General features: G+C 41.4%; 2 protein-coding genes across 10 annotated transcripts; one reads left to right on the forward strand and one right to left on the reverse strand.

The window, feature by feature from the left end:
* The first annotated feature begins 336 nt into the window (after nucleotides 1-336).
* Nucleotides 337-13,829, forward strand: ADAT1 (adenosine deaminase tRNA specific 1). 8 transcript variants are annotated; one of them, XM_085551310.1, is made up of 9 exons: nucleotides 337-1,441; nucleotides 4,459-4,513; nucleotides 5,207-5,257; nucleotides 6,353-6,483; nucleotides 7,743-8,361; nucleotides 9,141-9,283; nucleotides 10,127-10,226; nucleotides 11,591-11,677; nucleotides 13,473-13,829. In XM_085551310.1, exons 5-9 carry the CDS (start codon nucleotides 7,889-7,891, stop codon nucleotides 13,603-13,605), a joined length of 936 nt encoding a protein of 311 aa, XP_085407436.1. In that variant the 5' UTR covers nucleotides 337-1,441; nucleotides 4,459-4,513; nucleotides 5,207-5,257; nucleotides 6,353-6,483; nucleotides 7,743-7,888; the 3' UTR covers nucleotides 13,606-13,829. The 8 variants fall into 8 exon arrangements, with proteins under 8 accessions (XP_085407436.1, XP_015729802.1, XP_015729800.1 ...); XM_015874316.3 differs by lacking the exon at nucleotides 5,207-5,257 and having other exon boundaries at nucleotides 337-691; nucleotides 1,373-1,441; XM_015874314.3 differs by lacking the exon at nucleotides 5,207-5,257 and having other exon boundaries at nucleotides 337-691; nucleotides 1,376-1,441.
* On the reverse strand, nucleotides 12,578-22,987 carry GABARAPL2 (GABA type A receptor associated protein like 2). Of its 2 annotated transcripts, none has more exons than XM_015874319.3 (4): nucleotides 22,837-22,987; nucleotides 22,339-22,394; nucleotides 21,548-21,720; nucleotides 12,578-13,323 (listed from the first exon to the last, which is right to left on the reverse strand). In XM_015874319.3, exons 1-4 carry the CDS (start codon nucleotides 22,868-22,870, stop codon nucleotides 13,296-13,298), a joined length of 291 nt encoding a protein of 96 aa, XP_015729805.1. In that variant the 5' UTR covers nucleotides 22,871-22,987; the 3' UTR covers nucleotides 12,578-13,295. The 2 variants fall into 2 exon arrangements, with proteins under 2 accessions (XP_015729805.1, XP_015729804.1); XM_015874318.3 differs by lacking the exon at nucleotides 12,578-13,323 and adding an exon at nucleotides 18,983-19,540.
* Nucleotides 22,988-23,009: the final 22 nt, after the last annotated feature.

Here is a 23,009-nt window from a genome sequence, read left to right on the forward strand (position 1 = left end):
GGGCTGCGGTGTGGGCCGGGCTGCGGGGCCATCAGTCAGTGTCAGTCAGTGTCAGTCAGTGCTGCGGGGCGATCAGGGCTGCGGGGCCCTCAGTCAGTGTCAGTGCGGGCTGCGGGGCGATCAGTGTCAGTCAGTGTCAGTCAGGGCTGCGGGGCGATCAGGGCTGCGGGGCGCTCGGTCAGTCCGGGCTGCGGCGCGTGTCCCGGCCTGGGCCGCTGTTGGCGGGGGGAGCCGCGCTGTGTGTGTAGCCGCTCTGTGCAGCTCGGAGCGTCGGCGCCATTTCTTGTGGGCGGGAGCTTCGGAGCTGCCGTCACGGGCGCATGAGCGGCCCGGGTCGCTGAGGAGGGGCGGGGCGGTGCAAAACCGGAAAACTTCTGTGTGGCCGACACTCGGAGCGGTCTGGAAAGGGCCGGTGCTGTCGGGCCGCGCGTTACAATCTGCCCCAGAAAGGTGCTGCCCTGCGGCGTAGTTGGGTTTGAGGGACGGGCTGATACCGTGACTGCATCCAGGGCAGCAGGTGTCATGTGGTCAGCAGACGAAATCGCCGGGTTATGTTATGAGCATTACAGGACGAGGCTCCCTAGGCAGGGAAAGCCAGATCCGAGCAGGGAATGGACTTCGCTGGCAGCTGTGGTCAAAGTGGAATCTGCAGCTAATGGAGACAGTCCCGCTGGTCTGGGGAGCCCGCAGGGTGAGAGCTGGGCCGTGTTGTGCAAGCTGGGGGCACTGCTGAATCCTCTTGATCGTTTGTTATGTTTTACCCTTCAAGATACCCTTTGGTTGGTGTTTTTGAAAGCAACAAATGCTCCCTCTCCTGTCTTATTTCTCTCTATTGTGGAATTCTGGTAAGAGCTTTTACAGCTTCTGCCTGAAGAAAGAGGGTTGCAGTGGAATACCGTTCTTTCCAGACTGCAGCTAAGAAGGTGAAAGCCAGAGTTCAGCTGTTCAGTAAGAAATGAAAGACTGGGCAGGTCCTAAATAACTGGAGTGAAGGCCTGCTGAAGTGTGTTGGCTATTCATAAGACTCCTGGAAAGTTCAGTCTCCATTAAGAGATTGCATTGGTGCGCTGTGCTTTTTCTGCTGCTGTTCACCATCACCTTCTTTTTAATTGGCACTTTAATGCCGATTGTAACTCATACTTCTTTCTTAGGTGTATAAGGAGTCTTGCTGCTGCTCACTGCTGGTTCCCTAGCATGTCATACCAGTGTACTTTGTGATCATGTACTTAACGTGGCACTGGTGGTTATACCTACTGCATTCAGTTCTACAACTGGATTGTCTCACTGCATGTTCTGTGCACTGTTTTAGCAAAATAACTGCATGAGAGCAGCGCTTCTGGTGAGAGTTTGTCCAGTTTGGTTTCTTTTTCAGTAGCCAAGGAGGTTGTTGCTCTCGGAACTGGAACAAAATGTATTGGACTAAACAAAATGAGAAAAACTGGTAAGTCTTGTGTAAAATCCAACAACAATACCTGTCCTAACTCCCTTCTTGGTGATATCAAAAAACAGTGAAGAATGTTCAAGGCATTGAACTTGGTCTTTTGGATTGAAGTAAGAAGTTAAGGCAATGTAACAGTCTTCATCTGTAGCAAGAAGACAGGAGTTTAACAGACAAAGTAGCTGCCTTAAACATTTGCTGCACTTGCTGCTTTGAAGGTGAATAAACTTCACGTGTGGAAAAGTGCAGTTTGGGTCCAGGGTCTATTGACCCATTCATTTAATAGCTAAAAGCAGAACAAAACATAACTGAAGTTACTGTGCTTCTGTCACCTGGTACAGTCTAGTTTTGTTGTCCGGTGCAAAAGACACTTGCAGTGTTAAGGAAGACATAATACAAGAAGTATTAGCCAGCTCTTTCTTCCTTACTATATGTTGTGAGTGTGCAGTATCTGATGAGACAGGTGGCATCCTGCTAAGATTCCTATCATTTACTGTTGGACTTGATCTACATTTTTTTTTCTTGGTACAGAATGCACTTCTTTCCTCTCTTGGGAAAGAGGAGAAGGCATAATAATTGGTGCCAAATATCGTCTAGGGAGGAAATATTGGTGAATGGATTTGTACCGAGTTTTCTGTATTTGTTAGTCTTCTGAAGAGTAGAGTATAATGGCAGAACTGGTTTAACATGTTATTGTCAGACTGTTTTGTGCTCTCTAAAATGTGCTTCATTTTGAAATGGGTTAGTGGAATAAGGGCAGAAACTAAACTCTGTATCTTAGTTTTTTGTTGGTGTTTCTTGTGCTTTAGCCATGTGTCCATGACACCATGCTATAGAACGGTATTTGTACAGATATCTTTCAGATTTCTTACAGAAAATTGTGTTTAAATTGTTCTACTACTTAACATCTACTATCAGAGTTCAGATACAGCCTTACCTTCTAGACTTTTATGAAAACAAATGTGCCAAAATAGGTTGGTAGATTAATTCCCAAGTCACTCTTAAAGCCTTTCAAATAAACTGTGGGTTTCCTGCCTTTCTAGCTTTCAGAACAGTGGCCATCTCCAACAGGAAATGTGCGTATTCTTCACTTGCAGATCAACTGCTTCTTTCTGGGGAACTCTTAAGGACACGTATGAATGTGGGACTTTTCTACAGTATTTAATGCTGTTTGCTTTCAGCACTTCTACAAACGCATCAGATCAACTTACAGAAATACTTTGCATTTGCTACAAAGGAGAATATTTTTCATGAAAGCCTTCTAACTTACTGCCTCTATACATTTACTTAAAACACTGAATTCTAATATTTCTGTGTTATAAAGTAAAAAGGTTTTTTTTTTTTTTTTAAATATATTAAAAAAACTACAAAGCAAAACACCACTGTTGTGTGTCCTTATCATTGGGATTTACTGTTACTTCCCAGATTGGCTCAGGATGTAAAATTTTCACGGACCAATATGGACGTTTGTCACATGTAAAGCATGGTAAACGTACCACGTTTTCCTTATTAAAGCTTGTTATGGTATCTACATTAACATAACCTGCAAATCAAATTAATTTAAAAATAAATGTATCATTTAGATATTTTCTAGGCTTAAAATCACCGGAGACAAAAGAGAAGAATGTGTTTTCCTTTAAGCCTAGAATTAAAGGCTGTAATAATGTCAGATTAGTGAGGCTTGATTTCTCTGGGGAATCTTCCAGTCTTTAATATGTCAGAAAAAATAATTCATGCAAGTTTTAATGAGATGATGATAATGATAAGTTTCCCCTGACAAACTGTGTATCTAAGACAGGAAGGCAGGAAATCATTCACTTGTTTTCAAGAAAAATGTGGAGATTGATGTAGCAGATGTTTTCCTGTGTGATTTAGAGGCAGATCATTGTCTTTTATCAAGGACATTAGGGACAGAAAAATGATTGTTGGAGGACTGATTTTTAATGTGGTAAAATGTTTTGGACTAGTTCCTCTCCTAAATCTGCATTAGAAAGAGATTAATAGTATGTAGGATATGTTGCAGATGCTATAGATAATATAAATTGATAAGAATCGGAGTAAAAATAATAACATATTTATAAGGAATTAGTAGCCTTCTCTGCTGCTGAAAGCAGAAAATCTCAGCCTGTTCTATCACCCACAATGCTCAATTGCTACATGGATTTGCAGTGGTTAGCATTGCTGGCCATTCTAAGTAGAGATGGTCTTTAAGGTCTCTTCCAAGTCATTCTATGATAAACAGCCAGAATATTATGTCAGCAGGAAACTGCGGTTTAGAAGAAGCTTCCTCGATTGTAGGATCTGTGGGTTAAGGAGTTCATTTATTTGTTTTGCCATCTTTTCTCATACAGAGTGGTGTTTTAGTTTTCTGTCTTGCAGAGCTCTTGTTGAGCTGATAAGGAGTTTGGAGGACTGTGGGAAGATTGCGATCATAGAAAAACACTGAAAAGCCTTTAGAAGTTCTGCATTGTTGTTTAATGGACATTTTATTTCTGAAATAACAGCTGATTTTCAGCTCATGTTCCCTTAGATAACAGCAGTAGGCAGGCGTTTCAGGATGTTTCAAGGTAAACTGTGTAAACCTGATATATATCAGAATTAGTTACAAAGAAATGCAACATAGATCAGAGGACAAAGTGCAACAAGGAACTTCTACCAAAACTTAACTAAAAAAGATTTTTATAAAAGATTAAATGCTTTAGACTCATTGGATGTTAGGCACATGCCAGTGAGGTTTTGAAGGAAGACAGTTTATTCAATTCAAAGGATTTCAGATAACAGGGTTTAAATTTTGATTTTTATGGATCTCTGACTTTCTACAGACTGAAAACGTTTACCCTTTGCTTTTAGAGAATTTTGAACTCCTTTTATAGTGATTGGATGTTTAAAATTGGAATAAGGAAATACCAATGTTAAATCCTTCAAATGCTGGCATATCTGCTGAATCATGTGTTACAACTACAGAGTGTACTTTCTCCTGTTCATTAACGATGCATATTCTCATTTGGTTCTTGCATTAGGAGACATTCTGAATGACAGTCACGCAGAAATTGTGGCCAAAAGGAGCTTCCAGAGGTGAGACATGAACAACGTGTGCTCTTATCCAGTGCCACGTGAGGCTGTTTTTGTTGTGATGTGAAAGTACTTCTAACTTATGTCTGAAATGGCCAGAAATGGCAGCTTCAGGGATAAGAAATCTTGTTCCTTCTTTGTTACCATAGAGACCCTTTACAAAGAAGTAGGATATTGTTTCATGTGTTTTTAACATTGGCATTATGACTAGGTGTCGAAGGTAACATTTCACTGTTTCCTTCCTTCTGTTTGCTTAGAAACATGGAGTAATTTCAGTTGGAAGGGACCTTTAAAGGTCATCTAGTCCAACTCCCCTACAATGAAAAGGGACATCCGCAGCCAGGTCAGGTTGCTCAGAGCCTTGTCGAGCCTGACCTTCAGTGTCTCCAAGAATGGGTCTTCCACCACCTCTCTGGGCAACCTGGTCCACTGCCTTCCCACCTTTACTGTAAATAAAAATAAATAGAAGTCCTTGTTCCAACCTAAATCTTCCCTCTTTTAGTTTGAAACCATTTTCCCTTGTCCTATCACAGCAGAACCTGATAAACGTCTGCCTCCTTCCTTATACCCTCCCCTTTAGATACTGACAGGCTGCTATCAGGTTGTGCCCAAAGCCTTCTCTTCTTCAGTCTGTCCTCAAACAGGTGTTCCATGCTTTGGATCACTTGTGGCCCTCCTCTGCTTGCACTCTAACAGGTTCATGTCTCTCTTGTACTGAGGACTCCGCATTTGGACACGCAGCTCCAGGTGAGATCAGTACAGAGTAGAGGGGCAGGATTACCTCCCTTGACCTGTTGATCACAATTCTTTTGATGCATCCCAGGATATAGTTGGCTTTCTGGGCTGTGAGGGTGCATAACTGGCTTGTGTTCAGCTTCCACTTTGATTTATTGAACCTCATAAGGTTCACTTGGACCCATTGCTCAAGCTTGTCTAGGTCCTCCTTAATGGCATCCCTTCCCTTGGATGTGCCAACCACACAACTTGGTGTTATTTGCAAACTGGTTGAGGGTGAACTCAGTCATGCTGTCTGTGTCACTGATGAAGATGTTAAAGAGCACCCATCCCAGTACTGAAAGCTGAGGGGCACCACTTGTCACCACTATGTGGACATCGAGCCATTGACCACCACTCTCTGGGTTTGATCTCGCAGCAAATTCCTCATCACCCAAACAAAATCCACCTGATAAATCCATATCTTTCCGGTTTGGAGAGAAGGGTGTTATGGGCAGACTATGTCAAATGCCTGCTGAAGTCCAGGTAGGTGACATCAGAGGCTCTTCCCTTATCTATTAACACAGTTAATGCCATCATAAAAAAAAAACAACGAAGTTGATGAGGTAGGACCTGCTCTTGATGAAGTCATTCTGGTTATCCTGTGTCATCTCCTTTCCTTCCCCATGCCTTTGCATACCTTCCAGGGGATCTGCTCAATGATCTTCCCTGTGGGAAGCGTGGGGTAAGCTGGTTCAAGGAACTAAGTTGGCAGAAGCAAAGATTTAATTTTCTGTAGTTTTTTGCTGCTAAACTAGCTCTTATAGTCAGATGAGCGTCAGGGCTGGTAATAAGGAGAGTTGTAGGAGCAGACCCTATATGTGCAATGTGAGGAGGTAGTTAAATGTTAACTGAATTTAACCCTTTGAGCTCTTTTATTACGGTTCTAGTGGTTTGCTTGTCTTCATGGACTATGTTGGGATGCACTTTGACTACAGAAGCATAACTGATTGGCTCCTCAAATATGTCATTGAGAATGTGCAAGTAGTACTGGGCATACAAGTTCTGTCATTTTTACCATGCATCAGAAGTGAAGTAGCTAGTTCTTATATACTTTCTGTTAAACAGGTATCTTCTCCATCAAGTGCGCCTGGCGACTTCCTCCCAACGATGCAGCATCTTTATTCCAGGAACTGAAACTGGGAAATGGAAACTCAAGCCAAATATCATCTTTATTTTCTTCTGTAGTCATACCCCGTGTGAGTATTTCACGATCCCCATGTGCAGGGAACAGAAAAGATTTTATTTTTTCTTCAGTCTTTCTGGGTGAGAGTAAGGTGGTAGGTAGCTCATGTCGTTAGTATGTGCCCTGAGATGTACTTGACTGGGCTTCCACAGATACGTTTGGCATTTTATTTCACAAAATGTGATCCATGAGAACTCATTAAACCTGATTAACTCTGCTCGCTGTGTGGTGGGATACCTGGCTTCCAGTAGTAATGAAAATGCTCAATGTCCTGTCACATCTCCTGGCTGCTTTGCTTTAAATGTTGTTTTCCTGGACTCAGATTGCTATGGGGAAACAAACGAACAAAAAGACAACATGGGAATTTACTGCAGTTCCTGTAAATAAATAAATACTCCTGTCCCACTCTGCCTCTCCACCCATCAAATGGAATGCAACCTTTTTTTTGTTACAAAAAACACTCTTCGAGTGATCGGAAAAAAACCCAAACTAATGAACAGAAAGAAACCAAAAGCCCATGAAAGCACAACTGCAGAGATGATGAAGACCTGTTGGCAAAATGCAGGAATGTCTCATCTCAGATTTGCAGATTCCTTATGTATTCTTTCTACCATTAGTCTGTTACCAAGGTGAAGTATTCTCTAAATATGTCCCATCAGTATTAAACAGTGAGTTAGTACAGGCGTGTGCATTTTCATAATGTTGATGGCATTGCTGTTATAGGCTGTAATGATTGTTTTCATTGATGCAAGCTAAGAACAGAATCTACCATCTTTAATAGTAACTTCCTGACTTACTTTCCTCACGTGCTTCTCAGGTTGCTTTTTTTTTTTTTTCCCCTTTAAATTCATCCTGGAATTTTGGTTTTGATCTTGTTTTAGTGACACAGATGATAATTTCTATCCTAATTTGACAATGCTTTCTTTAATTATTATTTGGGGGTTGTATCACTTGGTTTTCCTGCAGATTTTCCACGCTACTTGCAATTTGTCAAACACCTTTTGATACCTTTTTCTTTGTTGTGTTCATTTTTGATTTAGCAGTGTTGATCACTCTGTAGAATGTAATATCTTGAAGATAAACGTATATTGGCTCAAATCTCACAAAGCATGACTGACGTTGTACACAGCCATGCTTGAAAAATGTGTTACAGTAGTTACCGTTTTTCTGAGTACGAATTTGTGAAAGCTAGTAATAGCGATAGCATTACTTTGATCTGTTACAATCATATGAGACACCTCTTTGGCTAACCTGGTGTTCGTTCTTCTCTAGGTGGTGATGCTTCTATTATTCCAATTAGGGAAACAGAGAACCAACTTTCTAAATCAGTGAATGGATGTGATGTAGCTGGACAGTCAGTGCTGTGCAGTAGTAACTGTGATCACAGGGGCCCAGAAGATAAAAGGAAATCAGAGAAGATGGCAAGTAGTCATATGATCAAGAGAATGAAGAATACTGATGGTGGTTTTTTTTCCATGGTCACTGAGGACATGGCTGTTGAGCAAGTATTTGTGAAACCAGAAGGCGATGTGAATCTGGAGTGCTGTGAATGTTCTGAAGAGATGCAAGCAGCTAACAAGGAGTCTAACACAGGCAAACAGAAGGCAGTAGATGTTTATAGAACTGGAGCAAAATGTGTACCTGGAGAGCGGAGTGACAGCCTAATACCTGGCATAGACTATCACTGTGTGGGGTTATTACGGGTGAAGCCAGGTCGTGGGGATAGGACGTGTTCTATGTCCTGCAGCGATAAACTGGCTCGCTGGAATGTGTTGGGGTGTCAAGGAGCCCTTCTGATGCATTTCCTACAGTATCCAGTATATTTGTCAGCAGTTATAGTGGGGAAGTGTCCATATAGTCAAGAAGCTATGCAGAGAGCAATTATTGAAAGGTAAGCACTTTACATTGGAAGTCGGGTAGCTTGGATGGAAATTGAGTTATGGACGACAGCTTGTGCAGATATCCAGACTGAGTACCTGAGTCATGTGCAGGATGTGTGAACTTTGCAAATTCATATTTTAAGAAGGTAGCCCTGAGTAGATTAATGACTTCTGCTGATGCTGATCAGACCTGAAGATGTACAAAATAATTTGTTAGATTCAGGACCTGCTTGATTATTCCTTTGTGGAGCAGTGAGAAGCTGTTACCTGCCCGGGGTTTTCTAGAAGCAGAAAGTAAAGCCCGAAGGGACGCAGGGTCGAGATATTTTTAGCACAGTAAAGTTGAAGTTTTCTCACTCTCTTCCAGAATTAATTTTCTCAAATAGGGTAAAGCAGAGTTTGCAGTTTATTTGGTTGCCTTTACTCAGGATGTTCTCAATAATCTTTGAAGTCCTCTTTTATAGAGATGAGTCAGTGAGCAAAAGCAGCTTTTGTTTCTTGTAGGAAGCTGAATAGTAGAGTCCTTGATACATTCCTAAAGTTGCAGAGGGCTGAATAATGCATTCCTTGCATTAAATTAAGTTCCCAGGTACTTCTGTCCTGAAGATGGTCTGTATGGTAACTGTTGAGTGAGGTCCTGATTGAGCACCTGGAAAAGCACCTCCCCCCCCCCCCCCCAGTTCTGTTCTAAAATGTAAAACATTTTAGATTGTGAAACTAAATTGCACGGAATCTGCTTGTTCTGGAGTACACTTCTTTAAATCACATGCATTTCTCCATGTTTATTTAGGTGTCGACACATCTCATTGTTACCAGATGGTTTTCTTGCTCAGGAGGTTCAATTGCTGCAGTCAGATCTTCAATTTCAACATAGCCGTCAGGCCATCCAAGGTCAGATTAGCAGCAAAAGAAAACTCGTTCCCTGTAGTGCAGGTGAGTTAACATGGACTGGTTGCGTAATGGTATGAAAAGGTCCACATATAAATTTGGAGATGATTTGTAAAATGTGACATCATTCATTACCAGTGCTAGAGCCAAAGTGTGATTTATGGCAGGAAACTAATTTAAAGACGACACTTAATTATTTATAATATTATGGAAAATGCTTACAGGAAACTAGAGGCAGAGACTGAACTTAGAATTTATAAGGATTTATAATCTAAACAAAGGCAGAAAATAAGTAGCCAAGACAGAAAAAAAATGAGGGCGAAAAGAAAAATATCCAAATATTCCTTGTTTCGGTTTAGTTTCATGTTCTCTTCCTTGATCAATAGAAAATTTGCCATACTGAGTTTTGCTTTTAATCTCTACAGAGATGTTTGAATGTGGAAGGAATGCAGGGCAGCGTAATGTAAAGGTTTACTTAGGGGTTATTGGGTGTGTTGCCTTTTTTTGGTTTTTTTTTTTGTCATTGTGATTAATTAATCTATGAATGATGTTGTAATTTAGCAGTGTGGTCTCTTTGCTGGAGGAAGGGAAGGAACAGATTGGAAGCTTGTGGTTAAGCAGTTTTTCAAATCTTCACCTGCTATTGTACAGCAAGATATACTGTGTGTTAGAACAGACCTGATGATGAAACACTATAGAAATAATGAGCTCTTTCACAGAATTCATGGATGCCTCTATTTGGAATTACCTGCAGGTGCCAGTAAGGGTCAGATGTTTATACTGAGACTTGAGAAACAACATCTGTCATCATTCTGCGACTTCACCAGGCAGAAATAGTCTCTGGCAAACTGCGTCTAAATGTACTAATTCATAATCCTTTGTTCCCAGCTATCAGTTGGAGTGCAGTTCCAGAGCATCCTCTGGATGTCACCTCAGATGGCTTTCGGCAAGGAACTACAAAGAAAGGGATTGGAAGCCCTCAGAGCAGGTTTGAGAATATTCTGATATCTGGATGCACGTATCTCATCTTTTATCCTCTCCCTTAGGTTGTGGTGTATTGCTGGAGCGGAAATTTTAGGATTGGGAATAAGGAAATAGTCATTGTATAAGGGACAGAAAGTGAGAGGAGCTCAGTGAGGGCTGAGAAGTTCCCAGTTTCTTGCTTGTTGCTGTTAATAAAGACAAACATGATTAAAAATGGTAGTGTGGAACTATGATTTTTTTTTATTAAAAGACAGCTTATTTATCGGCAAAGTTAGCAGGGGTTTGACTTGGTAACTTGTGGTTTGGAGACGGAAGGAAGTGAGCATGTTGCAGGACGTTTTTTTTCCCCCAGATTTCTCTTTCTGTAAGAGCTTTTATTGTAAAAGGTCCAAATAAGGAATTTGTAGACTTACTAGGGGCGATTGCTTTGCACTAAACGGGTCTTGTATTTCTGTCCACATTTTTTCTTCAAGGAATCTCAGAGTGATTGGTGGGAAGTGTCTGTCATTTGTTTTCCTCTGCGTGAGATAATAGTGCTAAATACGACAGAAGATAGAAGATAGAACTGACTGAAAGGAATTTATGGGTAGTCTTGTGGAATGTGCTTGTGTCTATTGGAAGACTGAATCAGTCATCCTAAATGCAAGTGTATAAAAAGAATTTAATTCAGTAGAGAAAATGTGTTGGTTTTGAAAGCCCCAGCCGTGTTTCATGAACAGTTTCTTTGATTGTCTGTCTTTTAAGGGAAGAGAAGGGCTTAAAGTGGCAGAAGCCTGTGATATCTTCAAAAATCTTTCCAACTTAGACTCACTTACTTTTTGATGAATCTTTTTGTATTTAACTGCCCTCCATCTGTTGCTGAATGTGTCCTTGTCACTGCTATGAAAAGGGCACCGTTGTTGCAGATATTTCTTCTGAATCTTTTATTCATTCTAAATAATCGTTTTGTTCTGATTTGAACAAGCCCTTGCAGACCTCTAGTGGTTATGTGATCAGTTCTGGGACTAATTCTTCTGGTTCAGTCTGTGCCATACATATGAGCTGATGATGATGCATAGACAATATGGGGTTGTTAAAGTGTTCTCTGCAAACTATCAGAATGCCAGCTGGGACAGATGGGGCAATTCATCTTTTATCTGTATAACGTTTAAGTCAGGAGTTTAAAAAAAATAAAACGGGCAGCTCAGGTGGGGTGGAAAGAGTTAAAGTGGGGGAAGGGAAGTGGGGAGGTAGAAAAGCTCAGCTGTGATACCTGCAGCTCATTTTAGCCCTTGATGAAGGTATGCTGCCCTGACAGGGCTGACACTTCAAGGAACTAATAAGTGAAAGTTCATTTCTTATTATCTTGTTGCTTTTTTTCTCCATCAGATCGAAGATCTGTAAAGTGGAACTGTTCCACGAGTTCCAAAAGCTGGTGACAAGCATTTCAAAGGAGAACTTACCAGACACTTTGCGGTAAATACATTCTCATCATATCTTTAAGAGTGAGAAGTTATTTTCATGAGGCTCAGGAACGCTGCTGATACCAGACTTTACCAATCAGTGTCACCTGAGATAAATCTGCTGTTAAAATTTGAGACTTGAAAATCGTCATCCCTGATGGGTTAGGAAGTTTTTGTTTTTTAATTACCTTGTTGGATAAACAGCTCATGTATTAATGGGAGAAAAGAAGTTGCAGGTTGTTTTGGTGTGAAGGCTTCCTATTTTTGAACGGATACATTTTCTTTCTGATGACAGAGCCTTGTCATTCTCTAGATGTGCTGTTTTCTGGACCCCTCTGTAAGCATTTTCCATCTGTTGTCTTGGCAGAATTTTTTTTTCCTTCAGTTGAAGCAATCTTTTGCAATAGCAGTGAGCAGCTGGGAGAGGAGGAAGAGAGAGGGGGATGAGAGGAAGGAAGTAGGATTTTCTGAGAAGGTGAGCTGCTGCCACCTACCTGCAGCATTCAATGGGATTAGAAACCTCTGTCAGAACCAATAATCAAATGGTTCTGATTATTGATATCTCACTGGTGTTTAATGCTGTCTCTTTCTCCTTCATAATAAGAATTTGAATAAATTTTTTTTAGTTAAGTGTATGCTAAAATCTTCATTCATCAAAGCATGTGATTAAGATGGTTGGACTGGATGATCTTCTAGGTCTTTTCCAACCTTGGTGATGTTATGATTCTATGACTCTAAGAGCAATGAGATGGGATAAAGCTGGGGCAAATTAAAGAACCAGTACAAAATAAATAAATAAATAAATAAAAAGGTACGTGTGGCTGGGAGCAGGGGAGATTGGCCATCTCTGCCTTTCATTGGCGCTAAGGCATTAGGTAAGATGAACTCAGCCATAAGAAGTATACCCCAAATCTTTCATTATTAGGTTTTACTTGGTTTTAAGTTCTGTGAATTAAATATTGCAGTTATCTTCTGTGTCTTTATTTAAAAGCTCTGCTGTCAACATGAGCCATGTTGTTGAAATGGTTTTACTTGATACTATGTGGAGAGGTGCACTTCTTAATTCCGTTTAAAATTATCACTCTCTTTTGAGGATTTGCTTGTGGCTTAAGTCACTATTTCCTGCAGGATATACCATGAACTGATTCATTGTTGAGTAGCTGACTCCTTGTGCAGATCGTGTGCTCCTTACATAAAGTCACTTCACCTCAGGCCTCTTCTTGAGTTCAGTGGCTTTATAATTTCCTTTGACATTTTTGTCCTTTATTATTTTCCTGTGTTGTCTTCTGACCGAGTCCAGCTGACTTGCAGATGTGCCATCACTTTTAGGCTGCACAAACTCAGTTTGTCCAGCAGAGGTGCTAGCTCACCAGCACCTTGTCCAGTTGCTTTCTTCTTCAGGACTTTCTTTAATTCATCTCTAATTTACTGTTGTTCACTGTTAGACCTCAGATACTGGGGCAGTTAAAGCTTCACAGTGAACTAATGTAGTGATCATGATGATCTTTTTTGTGTCATTTTGTTGTTGTTTTTTTTTTTTCCTGTATGTTGCTGAAGAGATGTATGAAGCATGGCAGACAGGTTTTTCTTCTTGTATAAGGATCCTGTCAGTGTCTGAAAGCACTGGTTTCTTAAAAGCCTGTTCCTCTGCAGGGCACCCTAGAAGAATGAGGGAATTTCATTTAGTGGCATGGAAAAGCTCGTAGGACACGATCATGTTCTTACATGTTTGGTTGCTTTTTTCATTTTGTGGCAATACACCTAAAAGAATAGTATAAAAATTGTCATTGCTGTGTGTTTTCTGTCAGGATGAAGACTCTGAAAACCTACTGGGACTACAAGGAAGCTGCATTAAATTACCAAGAAGCCTGGAAGGCATTACGCAGCCAGGCACTGCTGGGCTGGATCAAGAATGCACAGGAATATCTGCTCTTTACATGATAATAAAAGTAGTTGTGTCAATCCAGCAATAAGCCGTGGAACACAGCAGGCATGTCTAATGAAATGTCCACTAGTTCCTATGCTGTAAGAAGAGAGGACTGAGAAGGAAAGCAATTTAGAGGACTCATTATTTTGATTGATCTGTAGCCCCCTTTTTATTGAAATATAGAAAAGGATTGTTGTGTACTTAATTCTGAGATGCATAAAAAAAAAGGAAGCAGTGATGTGCTGTCCTCAGTTTCTTGATATTATGATCTCTCAGAGTCCACTGTAATGGAAGTAACATTAACTAAAATGGAAGCAGTGCTATGGAAGAGGCTGCTGCTGTGAAACTTTAGTGCTTCTTTTCCTTCTACTCTTCATGATGCTGAGGTTGTTCTTGTGATGCTGGGGCAGCCTTAATGTAAGGAAGTTGTATTTCTATAACTCTTGGCCTTTCTTGTGTGGAAGAATTTTCTGTCTCCCAGGCCCATTGCTCGTCACTGGGAGTAGTTCTTTTCAAGGGTCATTCTCAGGAAGTCCTTTGTATAAGCTACTGTTGTGACAAGGAGCCAGAGCAGAAGCAAAAGTGTGCTGGGGATAAGACTGTCAAGTAATCGTGCTTATGGTGTTCTGTTCATGTCTCACCATTTCAGTACTTTACCACATACCCTTAATCTGTTGTGCTTCTGTGGACAGGAAAGACACTTCTAATCCTCTGCAATTCCAAGCAAACATTGACATACACTTCAGTGTTTCAAGCATGGGTTGTTCTTGTTTTTGTTTTTCTTCCTCCAGTGATACGTATTTCATTAGTAGCAGGAATGCCGTAGTGATTTATGTCAGTTTCCAGGTAAATGTTTGTTAAAAGCTCCACACAGGTGGGGACAACAAGAAGTATCTGACAATCTTTATGCTTTATTAACAACTAACATCTGAAGGGCAAAACAACAATCCACGTTGCTTGCTTGGGGGAGAAAGAATGGGTAATCCTCAAACTCCTGTGAGCAAGTTCAGGACTGCAGAACTGCTACTGAGTGCGCTTCCTGTGCCTTATGATTCCTAAAATATTTGGACAGTGCAATGGTGGGATGAAGGAAATAGTTAATTTACAACGTAAAAATTCTTTAGTTGAGTTCTTTGGTGTCTTAACCGTTGTTTTGGATTTGAAGATGGGCACAGCAGTTCTCAAAACAGCTTTTACTGTCAACGTGCAGAGCTGCGTATGGGATTGAAGAGCGGGTAACAGAGATCATGTTGCAAGGTGAGAATTGATTACAGCAGATTGTTTTGCTTCACACCTTCGTTGACTTTTCAAATAAGGATGTTGACCTTTTTGTTGAAGGACTAACAACTTGAATAATGTGCGTGCAAGCCTGTCCTCTCAAGTCCACCACTGTCATCCGGACAGACCGGTTGAGTTGGTGAAAGGAGAGCTGTTCTGTGTTTGTAGAGGGCAGCAGACTGTGCAGAATGGGTGATTTGTATTAGTCATTAGGAGCTGGGACATGGCCAGGTGCCACTGCAGATGGGCACCGGATGAACTGCTGAGAAGTGGTAGCAGTTACTGTAATTGAGCAATAGCAATCCCACGGCAGAGTTCTGCCGTGTAACTAAAGAGGGAACCAGTAAGTTCCCAGGCTCCCGAAATCTACCTCTCCCCTTCCCTGAAGTCTCGCAGAAACTCTTCCTTCCCATCCTTGGCTTGCCCTAGTTAATCATCAGCGAGGCCCCTAGGGAACCTGCTGACCAGACTGGAATGTTTCCAGTTCTCTTATCCAGATGCAGTATTGAAGTGTGTTATATAAAGTTAGTTGTTCTGCATTCCTGGCATCAGACTAATTTTCAGATGAGCAGTTATATGATGCAAATGCTTTTAACTCTTTCCTAAAATTGGAGCCTGGCAATTAGAAGCCAGGTAAGGCTTTCCTGTGTATTTGTAAGACACTTAGCAACCGTAGGCTGCTGCTTTTTAATACTTGTGAGATGTAAAAGCAGTTCTAGAGATGCTGAACACTAATAAAAACCTTGTTTACTGAGTGAAGTTAAGGACAGGTTTAAGCTCACAGTGAGTCAGTGAATACTCAGGGAGGGAAAGAACTGAGACAAGGCAGCATTTAAAAGACTTGGACTAAGTCTGCGGGATCTTATGCTCCGCTTAATAGCATTTCTGGGATTGAAAATAGGTGTTGAAATGCTGCAGGTGATTAATTAGAAAATGTCAGAAAACACTGTAGATAGAACTGAGAAACAGCTCTAACAATGGGAAGACAAAACTGTATGGAGATATCACAAGCTCTTCTTTTGGAAGAGGCAGCATACTGAACTTCCAGCGCTGCTTGTAGAACTCGGAAGGAATTGCTTTTGTAACACAGCAGATGACGTGTTCCAAGCTTTTATTGCTGCTTCACCTTGAAATACCTGATGCACTGAAAAACAGGTAGTTTAAGGTGTACAGAGGACAGGATAATGCAGGGACTGCTGAAGAGGAGCAGGGTGGAGGACCAAGAATGCTCACAGCTCATGGTTAATGAGGAAAAACAAACAGCTGATCATTGGGAACAGCAGAACTTGTGAGGGCAGAGTGCCATGGCATGTGTAAAATGCTCTATGTAATGTATTACCCAGTTAGATACATGGCCTTCCCAAATCAATGTGGGGACCAATCGTCCCTATTTGTCAGAAGCCAGAAACTATAATTCCTAACTAGTGTGGGATGCCCATAACAGATCCACTGGTAAAGAACCTGTATGAAAGCTGGGTGGGCAGCTCACTTATTTTTTTATTTTTAAGTCAGGAGCAGAATGTAAACAGGTGTTTGTCCAGCTCTAAAGCAGCCTGAGGTTGCAATTCTGAGATGACATGGTGGCATCCCTCTGCCTTCAGAAAGCAAAGGTCTTCAAAGTATGCTTCTGTTGCTTGCCTCACGCTGGCTTGAGTGCTTACTGTTTTGAATACATTCCAAGTAAATGGAAGAATGACTGAAATTACCGTCTTGGTGAAGAAACAAATGGAGCAAAGTAGTTTTTCGCCAGGAATTGCCAGCTTTGCAATGAATCCAGTTGTTGATGATGTACAATAAGCTGGTTATAAAACCACACCTGGAGGAAATGCTTGAGGGGTAAGTATGAAAACTATTTATAAAGAGTTATTTACTGTGGGAAAGCTAATGCTAGTAAGGAGGAAAGAAAAGCCACCAAATGCAGTTGAATGGTCTGACCTTTCCTCAGAGCACAACAGTCCTGGAAACTGATAATATCCTTCCAAGGGCATTGCAACATCCATGGTTTACAGATGGGAAGCAAGCGAGGTTTTGAGGAAATACACATATTAGATGAACTGGGATGGTTTCTTTATACCAAAGATGATGTTTTATGTAAGCTTAAAAACAGGGAAAGAAAAAAAAAAATAGAAGTGCTGCTGTAGGAACAGTAAAATGGTTATTCAACTTTATTTGTTCAGCATATAAATGGAAATGTCTTCTTAGGCCTTAAGGATTAGCAGAAAGGCAAGACCGTATGTATGGGCCCAGACGTACCAGACAACGTGCTTTTGTAAGAGACTGTTCTCAACAGGGGAAGTTCAGAATTAAAATGTGTTTTATTGTAGTTCAAGTACATCTGGCAGCTGCAAAGTAAAGCTGATGCTGTAGAAGCTTTTCTTGCTGCATTTGCTGGATCTATTTGAGTACCTGGGATCCTAAATCTGAACAGAAATTTGACTTCTAGAGTACTATGTGAAGGGTATTTCAGAAGTTACTTAAGTCATAGCACTGGCAATAAGACTTCATCTTTCCTTGTTTTGGTTAGATATATTTGCATGCTCACAAGTCATCAGCTTTCTCCTTCAGTTTTGAAGGCTAAAGTACAATTTTGCTCATGTTATCAGCTAGCAAACTATTACTTATTACCACAGATAAACTGAGAAGCTTCAGCTTAAAGGAAACAACGCTTTTGTTCCAGTAGAAAAGAATATTACAGATCATACTGCAGCCACTTCAAACAGAATTTTTGATTCACCACTGAGAAAATAGTATACAAAATCCATGGAAATGGGGGATGGAAGGGGCCAATGGAAGGAACAGTGAAAGAATCACAGAATGACCTGGGTTGGAAGGGACCTCAAGGATCATGTAGTTCCAACCCCCCCTGCCTAGAAGGGCCACCAAACATACGCCTTTACTAGATCAGGTTGCCCAGAACCCTAAGGTACAGCTATAGATCGTGTGCTATTTCAAATAATGGAAGGTTCACCAAAATCAACAGATCCAGTGCACACGTGCAGCACTGTTATTCTAACAAGCACCAGAACAGTGTGGATTCAGCATTGCACACTCCTGTCTCCTCATGGTGAAATCTTTATGTAGCAGCTCTTGGACCTGCAGAGCCAAACATCATTCTAGGCATAAGGTGGCTGCATGGAAACTGGAGTCCAGCATGAGTATGATTGACACTTAGAAAGCAATACATTTCCTGTGCCTGGAAATGTTTTATAAAGTTCTACAACATTTAGCATAAAAATTATCACGTTTTATTAAGAACCTACACTGGAGTGAGCTGACTCATTTTGGACTCAGGAAGTTGAAAGCAATGCTGTTTTTCCAGTTTAGTTCTGTCCTTCCTTATCAGAGCATGAGCTCCAGTGCTGTGCTGGGAACTGATGATGATTTTGTTGTTGTGTTTGATTTTGCAGATTCATAGAAGCAAACCAGTGACTGAACTGCCTCTAGAGAAACAGCCATGGTCTGATGGCAAGGCCTCTATTTGTGATGTGCTATGTGCATGCATTAGTGCTCACAGACATCTCTAATTCTAGTGCTCTATTTCAAAAGAGCAATGCCGCTTTTTTCACATACTTGATTCTGTAATATCCTTAACATACCTACTAATTTGTTTTGCTTGGGAAAGCCATGTTTCCAGAACTGCCACTGACGTGACTGCTGCTGTGTTGTGGGATTTTGGTTTGTTTTTTCCTCTTGTTTCTCTAAGTTCTGCTAACGCAGCTGTTTCAATACATACACCTTACCAATTTACCAATTATTCTTCTCTCTAGTGTACAAATCATTACTCCCAGTGCTCTATTAGTATCATTCCTTCTTCAAGGTGCCCTTTCTTTATATGCTATGATTTTGTTGTGTAGGTCCAGCTTCCCAAAGTCCACAATATTTACTTATTTTGATAACATTTGTACAGGCCTGGCTTTTCTTCTGATTAGATCAAATAGCTCTGAATCTATTAGACTTAAAATCCTTCAGATAGATCCCCCTTCTCTCTATCACTATCCACATCCAAAATGCTGAGAGGTTGCATGGTGTCTAGTAAATAATGTGAGCAGTTGTATACTGTCTAGTAAATATGATATCCAATTTGCTGGCTAAGGCAAAGAAATGACAGAACTGTTTGTGGTAGGAATTTTTATTGTTTGTTAAGTGAGAAAGAAGTACATACTATTGCAGTTTCAACATGATCAGCATCTTGCTACTGCTTAAGATAATCTAGCAACTCCAGTGTTCCCAGTACTAATGTAATGCTTTTACTTTTCATAAACTTAACATCTCAAAACAGAATAAATGTGCATTCTTCTTTCCATGTTTTAGAAGCCCAACTACTTAGCTTTATTATTTCATTAATGTCTGGATGTATCTCCCAAAGGAATGAGGCTGAAGGAATTCATAGCCATGAGAAAAAACACAACAACTTTCTTCATAATTTAACAGTCTAATAAAACAAGACCTATCTATATTAGGAAATAAATCCAGTTACAAATGCATATATATAGAAGGAACTTATGTGGATGTCAGAACAGAAAATGATCAGCTATTTACAAGATACACAGCAGGATGATATAGCAGCCAAGATCCACCATTCAGAAACCAAATGTGTTCTCTCCACTGTAGGCAACATATAAGAATCCATCTTCATCTTTCTCCTTCTCATAAAGTTGTCCCATAGTTAAGCTTGAAGGGGGGGCAGGAGGGGGAAAGAGAAACAACTATCTTGCAAGATGACCATTGCAAATGGTAATTCAACCTCACATAAACAAGGCTTCATAAAAGCTAACATTAAGTTTGTATGTAAATTATTTTCACATAATGACATCTAAAAAGTGTTTGACATCTGTGCTCACAAAATGGTCTGCTGCTCTTTCTGGAGCACATTTGTTACATTTCTGTTACTTTTGTACATCGCAAATGCATTTATCAAAGTGCTTCCTATACTGAAAGTTAGTCACTGGATGGATTTCAGTTTCTGAATCGTACATCATCGAGGCCATGACTAACTGCAAGATTAAGAGCCTGACAGCACCTCCTTTGAATGCAGCCACATTGAAACCTTGCATCTTAAGTAAGCAACATAATTTCTTCCTCTGCGTGCTATGTTCTCAAACTCATCAAATGTGCTTTTTGGACAGTTTCTTGCAGGTCCAGGTTGTTTGGGGGAGTACAAGCTTTGTTGTCTATATTGCTAAGAAGTAATGACTATAAAATAGTGTTGCCACCACAATTCCAAGCCAGTTAGAAACTGGTACTTTTTCAAGGGATATCGTTTGAACGTTTTGGCAACTTAATTACTCATTTATTTTAATAAGGTAGGCTTGTGGCCCTTTCCAATCTAAGTATTTTAATAAGATAGGCTTGTGGCCCTTTACAATCTAAGTAGTCTTTTGTGGGATGACTGTATTTTGAAAACAGAACGAAAGCCAAGCAATTACTTGGCCAGCCTAACTCCTTTAGCTGTCTGTGAATGACAGATGAAACAGTGACTGATGTGAGTCAACTGCCTAAAGATGCTTCAGATCATCTTTTCTAACTGCCCAAGAGTGCCTGAGAAAAGGCCAGAGAACTGAAAGGCACAGACTGAATGTGGGTGATAGGAAAACCATCATGGCTTTTTCCCTGTGAGAAAACGGGTAGTGTGTTAAGTTAAAGGAGTTGGGGAGAGTTGCAGGCAGCACTTGAAATTGATGGCAATTAACAAATAGTAGATAACCTTCTGAATGAGAAGGAAGTGAAGAATTTGTGGTCTAAAGGGGTAGAACTGTTGGCCAGCTACATTTTTACCTAATAACAAAAGTTACTATTTTTGCATCAGCTTGAAGGTTCAGAGCCTTGGACTTCCAGCAGAGATGTGAGATACCATAGTTGTGTGAGATGATACAACGTGCCCTTATTTCTTTGCCTTTCCTGTTTGTTCCTAGCAGTTCTACAGTACTGAGAAAGTGGGACTAAGGCATTTCTACTACTCCTAGAAGAAATAAAGTAGGAAAAGGTGGTCCTTGCAGCTCCCGTGATTCCCATAAGTGTCATGAATGAAATACAAATCTTTCTTGCTGGGTCTGGACAGGTTATTTGGAGGTGCTGTTACACAGGCAAGTGTTGACAAGAATAACACTGCCTCCAAACCAAGTAACACTACATTCTGTTTTCTCAGAGATTATTCAAATAGATCGTATAGGGAGCTGCTGCAGTAGCTGCTAATGCTGCATTTTGTAATGTACGTAGCAGACAACCACTGATGCTGACTCCGTTCTACAGAGAAGTTTTTTCACATTACTTCTAGTTGTTTTGCATTTAGTATTTACAGGAAAAAGTTATTTTAAAAAAACCCACAACAACAACAACAAAAACCATTAATGTGAGCTGACAGAATTAGGTTCATGTTTTTTTAAATAATTTATAGTGCTTGCTTTTGTATGTTTAACATGCAACTTTTTTTTGCCACATGGAGAAGTTATCTGATATTTCTGATGTCATAACTCTAGTTTACCTTCTTGCAATGTAAATAATCGAAAATGTGTTACCAATATGTATGACCAAAAAAGTCCAAATCGCAGGGAGATGAAAATGCAACCAAACGCCTTCTAAAAGTGCTGCCTAATCCTCAGGAGGGTTTTTTTTTTTTGTTCCTCTGATATGTACAGCCACGCTAAAATGGTTTTGAATACCAGTTGAACAGCCACTTACCTGGACTGTGGGACAGTCTTGTCTACAAAGAGGAATATTGCTTTCTCAGAGGGCAACTGAATCCTCTTCCTGATGATCCACATAAACTGGGCCACGGTGATGTCAGATGGAACTAAGTATTTCCTCTTATCAATATCAACAATCTGAGATCCTGATACCTTCTCCACTATAACCTGTAAAGCACATGTGAAAGTGAGGCTTTTCAGGACTGGTAGAAACAGACAGCTTTTGATAGTGAGAGATAGGACTCAGTACTGTACAACCTGATTTTACAACTGCACTGAAACCTACATTCATATATACAATGGCACAAATTTTCCTGTGCCTGTGCACCTCTCTTAGCCCTCATTTAAGGGCTGGCTGACACTCTGGAAAGCTCTTCCCTGTGAACCCAGGTGAACCTAATCACCTCCCTCATCGAGCTAGGAAGGACTGTCAAGGTGTAAAGAACTTATTCTTTAAGTTTCCTGGAATCATGCACAGAATGTACCTTCAGGATACTGAACGTACAAAGCCTTTGCTCTTAAAAGAAAGTGGGACATAGAGAAAACATAGATGTGGTAAGTGTTCAGAAAGTCAGGCACATTCACTTATTTGACAGTGCGCATTAGGGCAGAGGAAGGAATGCTGGGCTAGTTACGTGTCTTTGGGCCTTCTTTAAAACATCAAACGATGCAAAAGGGAAAATGAATGTACTTGGTGGGTTCTGGTCAAAGCACAGCGGGCAGGATGCAGGCAGCTCATCCACCGCTGCCTCTTCAGTTCTGGATGAAGCCGGCCTGGTTACTCACCGGGACACGGTCAGGGTACTTGGCGCGGATCTTTGCTGACTCCACACATCTGTGCTCTGTGAACAAAACTTGCGGTTAGTCACGGTACAGTAACGGTACAGAACGGTAACGGTAACGGTACGGTAACAGTATGGTATGGTAACAGTACGGTACGGTAACAGTACGGTATGGTACGGAACGGTAACGGAACGGAACGGTATGGTAACGGTACGGTAACAGTAACGGTACGATCAGGGCCCTGCGCAGAGCGAGCAGCCCCGCACGCACCGCAGCCGCCCCGCACCCCGTGACGCGGCCCCGGCCCGGTGTTCGCATTCTCATTCTCGTTCTCATTCTCGTTCTCATTCTCTCATTCCCCGCTGCCGCGCCGCCCTGCGTCCAGACCCGCGGGGCCGCCCGCCCAGCAGCACGACGGGGAGCCCGGGGCGGACGGCGACACGGGACACGGGACACGGGACACGGGAGGCCGCCGTCGGGCAGCGCCGGGCCCGCCCTTACCCAGCGCGTGGTCTTCTTTGAACATCCACTTCATGGCGCGGGCTGGGCGGGAAGCGGAGCCGGCGGCGGGGCCCGGGTAGGCCGAGAACGGAACCGGGCCGAGGCGGCCGACACGGACCCTGTCACAACAAAATCAGCCCCGGCTCGGCAGGCGGGACTTCCGGTTCGGTGCT

The sequence above is a fragment of the Coturnix japonica genome, chromosome 6 (genome assembly GCF_054131305.1).
Source record: "Coturnix japonica strain WE chromosome 6, WE-NBRP24, whole genome shotgun sequence".
Classification (NCBI taxonomy): Eukaryota; Metazoa; Chordata; class Aves; order Galliformes; family Phasianidae; genus Coturnix; species Coturnix japonica.